This window comes from Chaetodon auriga, chromosome 16 (genome assembly GCF_051107435.1).
Source record: "Chaetodon auriga isolate fChaAug3 chromosome 16, fChaAug3.hap1, whole genome shotgun sequence".
Taxonomy (NCBI): Eukaryota; Metazoa; Chordata; class Actinopteri; order Chaetodontiformes; family Chaetodontidae; genus Chaetodon; species Chaetodon auriga.
The window spans coordinates 6,042,862-6,055,691 of record NC_135089.1 but is presented as its reverse complement, the minus strand read 5'-3'; the positions used below and the strand labels follow the sequence as shown (position 1 = coordinate 6,055,691).

The window sequence follows — 12,830 nt, the reverse complement described above, 5'->3', positions numbered from 1 at the left end:
CACTCAAGGACCAGAACTGCGTGTTCTAATGTATAAAGTTAAACTTTTATTTTTATAGGCATACACTGTACATAGCAGTAAACTCCATTTTGTTCATCTCTATTGAGAAAGATCTCATTTCAAAGTGGGCTTCAATGTTTTCTAAATGAAAAACAGAGTGAATAACAAATCTGGACATATAAAAAAATTAAGAAAAGATGATAAATGATATTTTACATTCACATATGGGGGACTTGAATATTTGGTCAAACACTGATAATTTTGCTTTTCCCATGGTCACAACCTTGCAAAGGTTATCTTTAACATACCTCTGTTAATTATGCAACACATCCACACTGTTTCAGCCTTTTTCTGTGTGGAGTCTTTTGGCACTTGTATTTGAAAGGAAGACATTTACTGTGTGACTAGTTGAATTATTTATCATTTCCCTCACAAAGCGTGAAGGCCTCACGATCATGTAAACATGATGAAACGTTTGATGTGCATGTACGTTGCTCAGAGTACCAAAAGAATGGGTGAATGTGTAAAATGAAAAGAGGGATGAGATCTCTTCACCATCGTCTACAGGTTACATTCAGTCAGTCGGTTTCTTGTCTGGTTGCCTATTTTTGCAGAACAATGATATCAATGCACAATAACTTGTTTCACCATAAAGATGTGGCGGTGATGCTAGCGGCTGTCAAGGTTCATCAAAGAACATACCAAGCTGTCAAACCTGCCTGCTCTTCAAAAGCTCCTCTGAAGAACAGACATTGGGTAACATCACACTACAACACTGAGTGACTGCACAGAGCAGCGTCTGACTGAAGCTAATGCTGTGGCTAACATGTTTAATGGTTTGTTTATCCAAGAGACAGCACATGCATTTCACTGATCATCATTAGGTACGAGGAAAAAGATTGCATTATGTACTGAGGGGTCAAACAAAAGCCGGTCTATAAGTACAGTAACAAAACTGCTGAGAGAGTAACACACTGCATGATGGGTAATCCTGGCCTCCTCGCTTTGACAAGATGGAACAAAAAGAAAAAAAAAAACATGTGATCCTCTTGGTGCAGTAAGCGATAGGGATTAATAGTATTTCCACTTTAAATAGTTTAGTTTCATAAGCTTGGCGGATACAGTCTTGCAGGTAGGTGGTTGGGTTTGGGCAGATGAGAGAGGGAGCTGACGGCTGTCACTGAAGGAGGTGGTATGCTGTCTGCAGAGCGGGAGCACCTGCAAACAGCGGGGGGGGGGCTTTCTATTTTTGGAAGTGCAGCAGAGAGGATAGAGACAGCAACTGTTCGTAGAAATTCGCCAGCTAGATATGACGTTGCAGAGAGGGACAGAAGCATTAGTGGGTGGCTGAGGAGTTCGGGGCAGGTTATGGAGGTAGGCTGCAGGTGGAGCTAACTCATGTCTACCTCCCTCTCAATCCCCACATATTTGAGGGCATCGGCTTGGCTGTATCTGTGGAAGGAAGCAAAGAGTTTTAGTTGGTATACAGTATCTGTAGAAACCAGTAAATCCATCACAATGTACAGTGGCATTGTTTTTTATTTTACTTTGAAGCGATGGAGAGTCACAAAAAGGCCTGTGACTCTACCTGTAGTCAAAGAATAGCTCCTCTCCTTGCAGAATAGCTCTTTTGGCAAAGATTCCAATGCGGTGGTCTCCGTTCACCATTACCACTGAAAAGGCACACAACATCAGCTAACAAAAGACCGCTTTCATCCCACAACAATGCCCTGAATTCACATTCCACTTCACAGCAAAACAAACTGACTCAGTCTTACCTTTTGCGTAACAGTTGGGATTAACTGAATGATTTGCGAAGCGGATTTTGTTCCCCTTTCGTGTGGCATCCACAACAAAGTCTACTGAGAGACATAGAGTGTATTAAAGATTACTTAACATGCTGTAACAGTGGCATGGCTGTGACCAGGAGTGGGGAATACTTGCCATTGTTCAAGTTGAAAAGGAAGCTAGACATGTATTTGTCATAGATCCTTCCACGTCGGTCTGCCTCGTCCTGGGAGATCAACTGCTCACGCACACACAGGAATAATAAACACTCTTGGTACAACAACTTCAATCAAGCTGAGAGCTTATAAATAAAAATGTTCAAAATCTGACTAAACTGCAAGGACTTGCCTCTCCGCAGTATTCAGAGATGAACTCATTCTTCTGAACTGGTTCTTTGATGAAGGTGCCCCATCCAGCAACATCTGATGGAGCCAAAAGTAGGTGCTAAGAGAAATCAGATGCTAAGTTAGGACACCACAAGACATCTGAGTGATCTAAAGCCACAGAAAAATGTCTCCAGAATAACAGGATATCAGATTTTAACATCTGTCCCTGTGTACCTTCTTTAGGCCCCTCTGGATGCTGCAGTTCTTGCAGGAGACCCCTTTGCTGTCCCAGTGATCTGCAGCGCCGCAGGTCATGCACAGATCTGGGTCGCACTCCCTCACGGCCAGGTAGCAGGGACACTGTTTAGTGTTGCACTGTGTCTTACACCTGCAGCCTGGGAAGCGGTTCTGGCCTGCAAAACATTTAGACACAAAGCTGCTCTGAAAGGGGACGTGCTGAGAACACTTATGAGCTAACTGCATGCAGCCAAGAAAGATAATACATTATATGACTTGGCAGAACACAATATGATTATGATAAATAATTCCATTTGAAAATGCAGTTGTGGCACAGAGGCTCAGTGAACGCTGTGGAGCTCATCTGTCAGGGACCTCTGCTGGCAGATATGTTGAAATACAATTTTGCAGGGTGTAACATAACACCCTCCGGGCAGATGAACGAAAGGATCAGGCAAGAATAACCGAAATGTCTTTCCAGCAGCCGCTGCTTGGGGAAAACTGTCCATAACAAGAGCTCCAGGCAGCATTTGTCTCCTCTGTCGTGCCATTTTAACCTCCCATTCCCAGCCTGTGTGGGTTTTATGCGTCTGTATCATCAAGCATTGTTTAGCTGGAGCTGCCTGAGTCATACTGATGTTGGAGATGATGTTGTATATCAGGCACAGAGCCTGTCACATCCCTTTGATTCCTCTCCAAGTCTTTAGAGCACACACATGTGTAACCGGGGGCTGCTTCCTGTTTGGCCCTGGCTCTCCTCTGCTACGGGAAAAGGCGAGGTAACAGTCGGGTGAGGAGGAGGAGGGGAGAGAAGGTGACTGAACCACAACAGATGAACAAATGAGGCAAAACCATCTTGTCCAAACCATAACAAAATGTTTACTTCGTCTTATTCTCTTTTTCGGTTGTAAACTCTCCAGAGGGAAAAATACAAAAGGCATTCCTCCACCATGTGGCCATTTCAGAAAACACAGTTCTGGGTCATTGCTGCTGCAGCAAATGCTTCACTGTGAACGCAGCTCTGTATTAAACAGACACCCACCTATTCTCGCCAGAGGACAGTCTCTCCTCTGACCGCTGCCAGAATACTGCAGAATCATTTTACATTCTGCTGCCCTGCTCTATTGTGGCCTGGCAAAACGGCTTTGAAGCTACTGAGAGCTTTCAGTGGAATGAAAAACAGTTTTATTTTAGCATCGCAAGGCAAAGCCTGCTCCTTCTCGTGCGTTTGTGTAAGAACGAGGCGTACAGCACGCAAGAGCACAGGTGAATAAGGTGACACTCACACTCGTGCTCGCACTGGCAGAACTTCTCACAGAAATTCTGGGTCATCACACACGGGCAGGAGCTGTCGCATGGATGGTCGGGGTGATCACATGGCTGGTAGTTGTACACCTGATTGGACGAGTTATCTGGAGCAACAGAGGACAAAGCACTCAGACTGGCACAGTGAGCTGCGTTGTATTTCAGTCATGCTGTGACCTTTTAATTTTGAGACGAACGTACCTTTCTTTAGCTGAATCTTTGCCCATAACCTGCCACATTGAACAAACACAACAAGTTTTACTCTCTAACGCCTCTCACTTGTTCCACACCAATTCAGTTAATACACTTTTCATGTCCTGTAAGTATAAGCACATGTGCAGCTTTAATATAAATGCAACTCTGCAGAGCACAGTTATCTTCTGCAGGACTCCTTTATGTACTCAGGTTTCACTGAGTGTCAAGATCCCGTTTGTAAGAGCTCATATTATGATCATGTTTCCACCACTCAGCAAAGGAAAATAACTGGCGGTATCATGCCTGTGTTTCCTTTTCTTCTTTTGAGGCGAGATGCCTCCATCCACCAAAGGGACACGATGGATCAGGACCTCCTTCACTGCAAACTCGTACACCTGCGGGAAATGAAAATGACATGAGCAACAGCAACACAAGCTGCTAATTTAGAACAAATGTACACTACTGTGAAGAAATTTTGTTCTCTTCATCGTAATTATGTTGTGTAATGTAGTGCCACTCAAGCTGAAAAGCACATCGCCGCAATTACGAAACAGAACATCCTGCCCCCTCCATCCTATCAAAACTCCACTGCTGAGGCCAAACATACACATGCATGTGTGGATGCACGCACGCACACACACACACACACACACACACACACACACACACACAGACACACACAGACACACACACACACACAACCACTTCTGGCTGCCAAAACCCAGATTTGGCTTCTTCCCTAGGACACAGACATACATAATGATGCAGCTGGTTTCAGCGTTTCCACTCAGTTAAGCAGTGGGCGTGGCCCTCTGAACGCCAGCAGAGCCGTGACAGACAGTCCAATGCAGACTGGACCAGTCTGGCTGTGAGACAAGAGGCGATACGAGGGCTGGATTCGGGCTGGATGTGACCACGCAAGGCTGCTTCAACGTGTCTTAAATATTGTATCAAGATTTGTTTGACTTGTTCTTTCTTGAATTCAAAATTAAAAAACAGTGAAATCTAATTTAGACGAAGTCATTTTTTTCCCAACAAGCCTCCTTATGTAAAGCCCACATGACACTCGGTTGACATAAGTCTGGGAATGTCTGAAGGCTGAACGACTGCATCATGAGAGGGCGTGAGCGACGTCACATCTGGTAAGCATCCCCGTTTATGGTGCCACATGCCATTCTCTCTGTAGTCAGCCCAATTACCCACACCATAAAACCACAGGCACAGGATGCATGTGTTATTACCCTTGTACTGATGCAAATGCAACAGAAATCAGCAACGCAAGTATGTCGCCTACATTATTTCAAAACAACTATAAATCAGCTTAAGAAAGCATTAGTCAGAGTTAATTGTTTAGTACATTTCATAGCTAATATAGCAACACATGAGACAGGGGGCAACTCACCATCGCTGTAGTTTTACTATGAGTGCTGTTTCTCTAAAATTAAGACCTCATTTCTCATAAACTGTCTTGCTTCCATTTCCTATTTGTCACCATTCCCTTGTTTTATGTGTGTTCCTTCTCTTCTCTGGCCTGCTGAAGCATTCAGAATTATGACATCTTTTCATTTCCATCTCTTTCCTCATCTCACCATCTGGCCTTTTAACGGGGAACTCAACTGATTTTACACATCAAAATCTGTTTACAGGTCTTGGGGATTATTGCTGCATACGTGAAAAAGGTTCTGTGAAGCCTCTTACGGCTCCAGAGGCAACATCGTTTGAAGCTGAAGACTACAAGTTTGAAAATTAAAAAAATAAAACCTGGGAGTGATGATTCAGAAAGAAGTGTTATCAGACCTCTGCAGCCTGCTTAAGCTAGTAACTAGCAGCTCGTACCTACACTAGAATTACTAGCATACCCACTCAGACTGAACTGATGGTGGCCCATTTGCATTGTGGGTAATGTAGGCATGACAAAGAGGGAGAATGTGTGGGAAAAAAAATATCTATGATTGTGACAATGTTATAGGAGTGCAATGCTAATTCAGTGGAGTACTCTTCATCTGTTTTGTAGCAGCGTGTTTAGATCAAATCCATAGTTTGTGATGAATTAGCGACTAAGTGAACATTAAAGTTTGAATGGCAAATGAATACAGCCAAGTTTGCACAGCATTTCTGCGTATGGTGCCAAAGGAAACATGCTGAGATAGGAAAACTGTTAACGTGTGCAAACACTTCACCTCCTTGCAGTTCTTTGTACCGATGAGGCGAGCGATGGAGCAGAAGTTGTTGAAGTATGTGCCGTGCAGCACCCTGAACAGCGACTCCTCTGCCCCGCTCCACTGGACCACACAGCACGCCTGCTGCGCCCCGTCATCATCCCCTGGACGTAGCTTGGTGGGAGTCTGGCACCGTGAATTCCCCTCTGTTGCACACACACACAGATGAACACTTTAGGATGAAAAGCACTAACTACTCTTGGCAGAAAGTTCTGTTCATATTTTTTGAATCTGCACACACGCAGCTGCACACACAAACATTTTTTTAATTACTCGGTCTTGGCAAAAAGGTTTTTGACAGCTTTTAGCTGCACACACACAGATAAGCCGTTCTGATTCGACCCTGCGTCGACACACGTCTTGCTATTTCTGGGTGCCATTTTTGTGCATCTGCATGTACACACACGCTCAAACACACACATACACAGGGGACCACGGGCTTTGATTTCGCTTTTTGGATATTCAAGACCGAGGCTCGTACACCCACAGCTCGAGGCAGAGAGCCGAATGTTGCTTGGCAACAGGCTGAATGCAGCATTGCTGTAGCCACATGCTCCAGCACTGAGTATCTTTATTAATGTGCTTAACAATCTGTTTTTTCCACATTATCCCAACACGTGCGAGAGAGTCTGCTGAGTCACTGGCTGAGCATGGGCGGTTTCCAAAACTAACAGAGACTTCCAGCGAGGCACTGATGGAGACGAACAACAACCTGAGAGCTCCAGGGGAGGAGAGGACAACAAAGAGCCGGTGGAGATAGGTCTTATTTCCCTTCCGCTGCTCTCCACATGAAGATGTCAACAGAAAGGGAAGAAAAAAACAAGAAGAAAAAAAAACATAGTAGGAGGAGGGGGAGAGGGAACAAAGTGTTTATGTTGGGGCTGAAGCATGCAAAACTAATGGCTGGTTTATTTTGCTTGGCAAGAGAGAGCTGATATTGAGAGGAGATGGAAGAAGGGAAACAGAGAATAGAGCAGGATATGACTTGAAAGCTATCATCTTCAGCCAAATTTCACTTTTCTAAGGGGCCTTCCAGAAAGGGAGGGATTTGGGGGAGGTTATGGTAAATGATGCATCCACTCAGTCATACAGTGACTCAGAAACACATTAAAACAACTATGTGTATACACTATGAAGCCTCAAAGCAGCCAGTCATTACCAGGTTATGTTAGAGTAGCTGAGAAAATGGAAATCTCAAAAGAAGAGGGGTGTATATATCAACAAAAAATAAAAACTACAACATTGGAAACTTCAAGATATCGCCTAGTCATCCTGTCTTGAGTAGAAGAAAGCACCTGGTGGTTTCAAAAGCAGCTCCAAATCCAGTTCCTGTGAAATCAGACTCCCACCTGAGGAGGAGGTGGTTTCATGGTCGCTGTCGCCCTGTTTATCTTCCTCAGCAGACCCAGACGGCCCAGGGCAGCTGGAGGTGGTGGGACGCTGCTGCCTTCGGCGCCTCCGAGACCTCTGTGAGCGTAACATATACTGATCCACAAACTCTTTAGCCCCTTTCTTCAGAAGAGCACAACAACACAACAAAACAGAGAGTAAACAACAAGAGCACATACTACAAAATGCATGAATATGTTAAAATAATGATGATAATGAGCCTGGCATACCTGTAACAGGAAGCAGTCTACGCCACATGGCTCAGTCTCCATGTGGATCTCCTTACTCTTCCTCTTGTAAACATTGGGTGTAGCATGGAAAGCTTTAAGAACACAAACAAACATATTGCGACTCTATTGTACATCAGGTTATTAGTAATTAGCAAATGTATGCGAATAATAAAACACAAAGACACACAAAGAAAACTGGGGAGTCATAATCACAATGCACTCATCACAACTGCACTAGAAATCAAAAAAAACCTAAAAATGGACACAGGAGGACTAATAATAAACATAAAACGAGGCATTACGGTGGAGGAAGCAGTCGTATTTGAAGCAACGTCTGCAGAAGAGCGTGTGGAAGGAGTGTAACGACTGCTCCCGCTGCACAGACTTAGCAAAAGGTCCGTCCAGGTTGGGGGTGCAGAGGGGGGGCAGCTTCACCGGGCTGGGAGGCTCCAGGAGGTCCTTGTACCTGTGGAGGCGACGGGGCGAGTTTTAGTACCAATATATCTCCCGGTCTCTTTTGCCACAGTAGTTTTTATTTTGCCTTGAAGTGGGTGATTGTGGATGTATCTGTCTCAGTAAAACTCTTTCAGATGCTGATGCGACTGCTCCTTTGAGTCAGAGAGCCTGAGAGGGAGCCACCATTATTACTTCCCTCCCTGACAGCTTGCGTCTCCATGGTGAACACTAAGCAACGGCCTGTTCGGCATTGTGCACGTAGATCCCCCGTTTCACTGCACTTTTCTTACTTTTCCTTCAGCTCCTCCATGGTGCCCTTGTAAGGGAACATTGAGGCGATGGCTGTAAATATCTTATCGTTGGGGACCTTCTTGCTGCTGGACAAGTCCCTCGCTTTGGGAGAAAACAGAGAAACAGAGGTGGTTATACAAATAACCCAGTTTAGTCCACACATCGGGCTTTGATAGAGATTCACAAATAAAGCTTATGTAATATGTTCTGTTAAACATTTTGCAATGATACAGAAGTTTTCCCAGCGCTCAAGGCCAGTTAGCAATAACATGTTCTGAAAACAATTCTCAGGGAAAATAATTGCAGTCACAGTGAAGTTTTCTTTTTTCAGTATCTTTCTTTTCATGCAACCCTCATCCGTGGATGTGTTTGCGTACCAGTAGCTGAATGACTGCGTAGCCAGGTGTGTTTCCATTGCGCTATCACAAAGTGTGCATACAGCCTAGTTTCCCATAAAGCCGAGTACAAGGGGTCATTAAGTTCTGTAATTAGAGCCAGGCCATATCAGTGTCATGGACAAACAGGTTCCCTCACACACAGAGCCCATGCAGGGACACAGAGACAGCTTCAAAGTAAACAATGTCTGTGCAAGAGCTGCTGTGGCAGGGCGACCTTGTGGCAGCTGTACAGTGTAATCAGAGGAACACTACCAGCCTTGTTCGTGCTGAAGCCCTCTTGTTCTCTCACACAACAAAGTCTGAACGCACAAACGCACAGCTGAAGACTTGCTCACCCTCAGTAGTGCTCCTCCTCTTCCTCCTGATGAATGCAACAGTACCAGATTTGGTCTCTTCTGAACCCTCCACTGAGCTCCTCCTCATCACTCTCTCGTCCTCCTTCTTCCCCGACACCTCTGCCGCCGCCGCTGCCGCCGGGGCTTCCTCCTCTTCCTCCTCCTCGTGGTCAGAGTACTGGCTCAAAGCCTCCACCAGCTCTTTAAAGATCTCGTCGCTGATAAACCCCCCGTCTGGGACACAATTAACATGTCAGAGCCAAACAAGTGCCAGTCCCTTAAATAATTCCGTTTTCCGCAAGCTTCCAGAAATGCTAAAGAGCTGCATCATCGGCGTATAATAATTATGGAATTTCTGCATCTCAACACACACCTCTGTCACCATGGACACCATCGTAGTTGTCGATAAGTTCCTCCAGGAAGGCCTCGTCCTGCTCCAGGACCTCATCACCCATGTATGGGATGTTGTGAAGGAACGTCTCATCTTCCACCTAACAAACAAAAACTCCCATTAAGACCAGTATGGAACCAGCTCGTACTGCATGTCACAACACCACCTGTGATGCTTCTGAGGAACAAACTATGCTGACTTAATAGCAAACAGCTCACCAAATGTTCCCATGGTCCTTCCTCTGGACATTTCACAGTCCAACAAATGTACCAATATAAGAAATGTAAACCAAAAGAACAGTTTTTAGCTTGATGTTCCATAATTCCACAGCTGGACTGCTCCATTTCCACTGAACATCTGAAAATCTTTTTCAAAAAGAGTTCTGTGCACCTGTAATAACACTGTAGCTGCACCACCCACAACACAATGTGCTTTATTTCATACCATGAAGTTGTGCTGCAGCGGCGACCAGGAGTACATGAAGGGGATTCCTGCCACTGTCGACAGCGGTCTCATGGCAATGGCTTGAGCTTTGAATGCTGGGAAGCCAAACTCCACTGTACACATCTGTAAGAGAACCAGGGGTGGATTAGGCTTGACGAAACAATAGAACAGTCCTCAGCATTATTGGACAATTTTATATCCGTATAATCGGATACACATGCTGCTCGACCCCCAACAGGGAAAACAAACCCAGGAAACACAATAAAGAGGACCCTGACAGCATGTGGGAAGAGAAAGCTGCTGTTATGCTAGCTCCCACAGGGCCAGAGACCACCTTTAAGCTGCCATATGATCCATATCTAGCACACATAGTTGTCCTGAGATATTTTAATAATACCTGACAGCCAGGTGGGAATCAGAGCAGAACACTGATGCTGGTGAAGAGGACTCAACATGATGGACATGAGTTTTCTCAGAACACACTCACACAAATATAATACTTCACTAGTTTAACTTTACTAGTTAAGCAGAAATATGATGACAGAGCTGGACATTATAGGCAGGATGGTGTGTACACACACACACACACACACACACACACACACACACACACACCTTCTTGCTGGCCAGAGCTCCACTAGACGTTGACAGAGGGATGGACTGAATCCTGAGCCTGGACCACTCTGCATTCAGGAGGTTTGTCTGCTGCTCAATCTTTTGCCTGTTGGACATGAACAGGGTCTAGAAACAAACAGAACAGAGAGCAGGTCACGCATACTATAAGTCCTGCACGACAATGCATGCAGCACAAAAAACCCTTTTTCAGAAGCAGAGCTGTCACTAATTGACCCACCTTGACCTCCTCTGCTTTTTTAAGGCGTTTTAATTGGCGAAGCCGCATATACTCAGACTTGACCCTCCGTCTCCACTCCAGCAGGCTGCGGGAGGGTGCAAAGGAAGGCTGAGGTCTTGGGGTTGGTGGGGCAGCACCTGTGCCAGGGGCCGGAGCTGGAGCAGCTGTTTCCTCCATGACTATTTAAAAAGACAGAGACAGCATGTGGCCAAAAAGTCCACAGCACTGGGATGCATTGTGGCCACTAAATGGGCTAGAGTCTGTCAATTTAAGCCTTTAAATCCCAGAAAGGTGAACAGTGCATGAGAAGAATGATTGAATTTGGGGCAAAAACTTAGTAATTTCCTCTAATATTCCTACAAGACTACAAGTGTGCAACTCACTAGTCAGTGTATAGTGAATTTATTGCCATTTGCACCACCCACTCAAGCACAATAATTCTGAATAATATAACTCACAGGTATTTTGTGAATCGCTTACAGTCTTTATCTATAATGTGTTGCCAAATTACTATATAAGTCTTACTATCAACACTAAGTACTTCAAACTCTCCCTCTGCCTCTCACAGACATGAAACTTCCCCATTCACCACCACAGGACGTCTATTTGAAAGAGAGCCCCCTGCTGGTGGCAAAACAAAACTGCCATTAAATGTCAAAAATGCCTTCCACACGGGTGCTTTAAACTGCTTAGGGTAAGACTGCCCTTGGCTCTTGTTCAGTCGTGGATGGCGGCGACTGGGCAAACAATGAACAAACAGACCCACGATGCGCACACAAACAAGTGCCTTAAAGTCTCCGTTCATGTGAAAAACACGGGGCATCCACGGTGCTCAGGAGTGGGCGTGCCTCTTCAGAAAAGCAATATGAAGCGGAGCAGAAAAGTGCGTAGTTCAGTTTTTCCGTGTTTCATAATCACATTAGTGAACATCAACTTCCATGTCTGCGCTCAAACAGAATCAAAAATCGGTACAAAGCCAAATCTGAGCTCGGGAAACTGCAACAGTGCATTTTTTTTTTTTTCTGGACTACGAGTCGTGCACACGTTTCAGCCACAGCTATGAAGTGCGCTACGTCCTGTAGCTGCAGCCCCAGTTCAGACGGCGCTACACAGTATCCATTTAAATGTGGAATACTTTAAAGACGTGCGCAGCCAGCACCACAATGACAGCACGCTATGCAAGCGCACGCGTGTGCACGTCTACCTCTACAGCCAGTGTCGCAGTTATTAAATACCTTCAAATCCACGGCTTGCGTCCTATTTGTTGCGACAGGAGCCCGCAACGCGATCGAGTCCCTGACTGTTTTTTATAGCCTAGTAGAGAGATCCGGAGCAATTAAAGGCTGTCTCTGCTATGGATCTGACGCAGATATCGTCTCCGCACGGCGAGGGGATCTCGGAGAAATCCCTACGTTATCCACGAGCATGGTGCTGGAGGTTGTTGTTGTTGTAGCTTACAAATAGCTGCGCACTTGGCTTGGTTGAGCCAACCCGAGCAGGAGGGTGACGTCTTTATTATGATCACAGCCTTTCCTAGCAGAGGAGGATTTATGACTATTCTGCGTCCTGGGAATAAAAAGTAGCGTGGAGCAGCCACAGCTCAGCCATTTACACGCACGCACAGGAACTGATGCAACTGTCCGGAGGGCTCGATCGCCGTCTTAATGCGTGAGGGCACAACACTCATATGGGTTTTAATCGGCGTGTTGGTGTGTGCAGTGAATAAATGAAGCAATCTCACAAGAATGTTATGGTGATTTTTTGAAATAGCAAAAACAAATGGACGGCACGTAAAACCGGAAAAACACATTCACATAATCAGGCTACTTACGCGCAGATTGTGTAGATAAACTGAAATGTTTAAGAACTGGAAATGAGCGATAGTTGGAAACTCCTGCAGTGGAGTTCTGTCGGATGGAAAACAGTTCAGCTGTTGTTCTGCACTCCTCCTCCAGGGAGAGCTCAACGCATTT

At 45.3% G+C, this 12,830-nt stretch overlaps 1 protein-coding gene across 15 annotated transcripts; it reads right to left on the bottom strand.

Moving 5' to 3' along the window:
- Positions 1 to 23: 23 nt before the first annotated feature.
- On the bottom strand, positions 24 to 12,830 carry ezh1 (enhancer of zeste 1 polycomb repressive complex 2 subunit). 15 transcript variants are annotated; one of them, XM_076752483.1, is made up of 20 exons: positions 12,689 to 12,830; positions 10,858 to 11,036; positions 10,620 to 10,745; positions 10,005 to 10,127; positions 9,543 to 9,660; positions 9,170 to 9,403; positions 8,436 to 8,538; positions 7,992 to 8,155; positions 7,690 to 7,781; positions 7,366 to 7,582; positions 6,032 to 6,216; positions 4,155 to 4,246; positions 3,858 to 3,886; positions 3,638 to 3,763; positions 2,349 to 2,527; positions 2,137 to 2,232; positions 1,945 to 2,026; positions 1,779 to 1,862; positions 1,548 to 1,673; positions 24 to 1,452 (listed from the first exon to the last, which is right to left on the bottom strand). In XM_076752483.1, the coding sequence occupies exons 2-19, from the start codon at positions 11,032 to 11,034 to the stop codon at positions 1,585 to 1,587; spliced, it is 2,316 nt and encodes a 771-aa protein (XP_076608598.1). In that variant the 5' UTR covers positions 11,035 to 11,036; positions 12,689 to 12,830; the 3' UTR covers positions 24 to 1,452; positions 1,548 to 1,584. The 15 variants fall into 15 exon arrangements, with proteins under 15 accessions (XP_076608598.1, XP_076608594.1, XP_076608599.1 ...); XM_076752479.1 differs by having other exon boundaries at positions 1,589 to 1,673; XM_076752484.1 differs by having other exon boundaries at positions 1,779 to 1,859.

Excerpts from the sequence above, each read along its gene's own strand:
- ezh1 (XM_076752479.1), bottom strand. The coding sequence starts at position 11,034 with ATGGAGGAAACAGCTGCTCCAGCTCCGGCCCCTGGCACAGGTGCTGCC. Across the intron at positions 9,404-9,542 it reads TGGTGTCCATGGTGACAGAG|ACGGGGGGTTTATCAGCGAC; the intron begins GTGTGTGTTGAG and ends ATTGTGTCCCAG. Across the intron at positions 8,539-9,169 it reads GAGGAGGAGCACTACTGAGG|CGAGGGACTTGTCCAGCAGC; the intron begins GTGAGCAAGTCT and ends TTTCTCCCAAAG.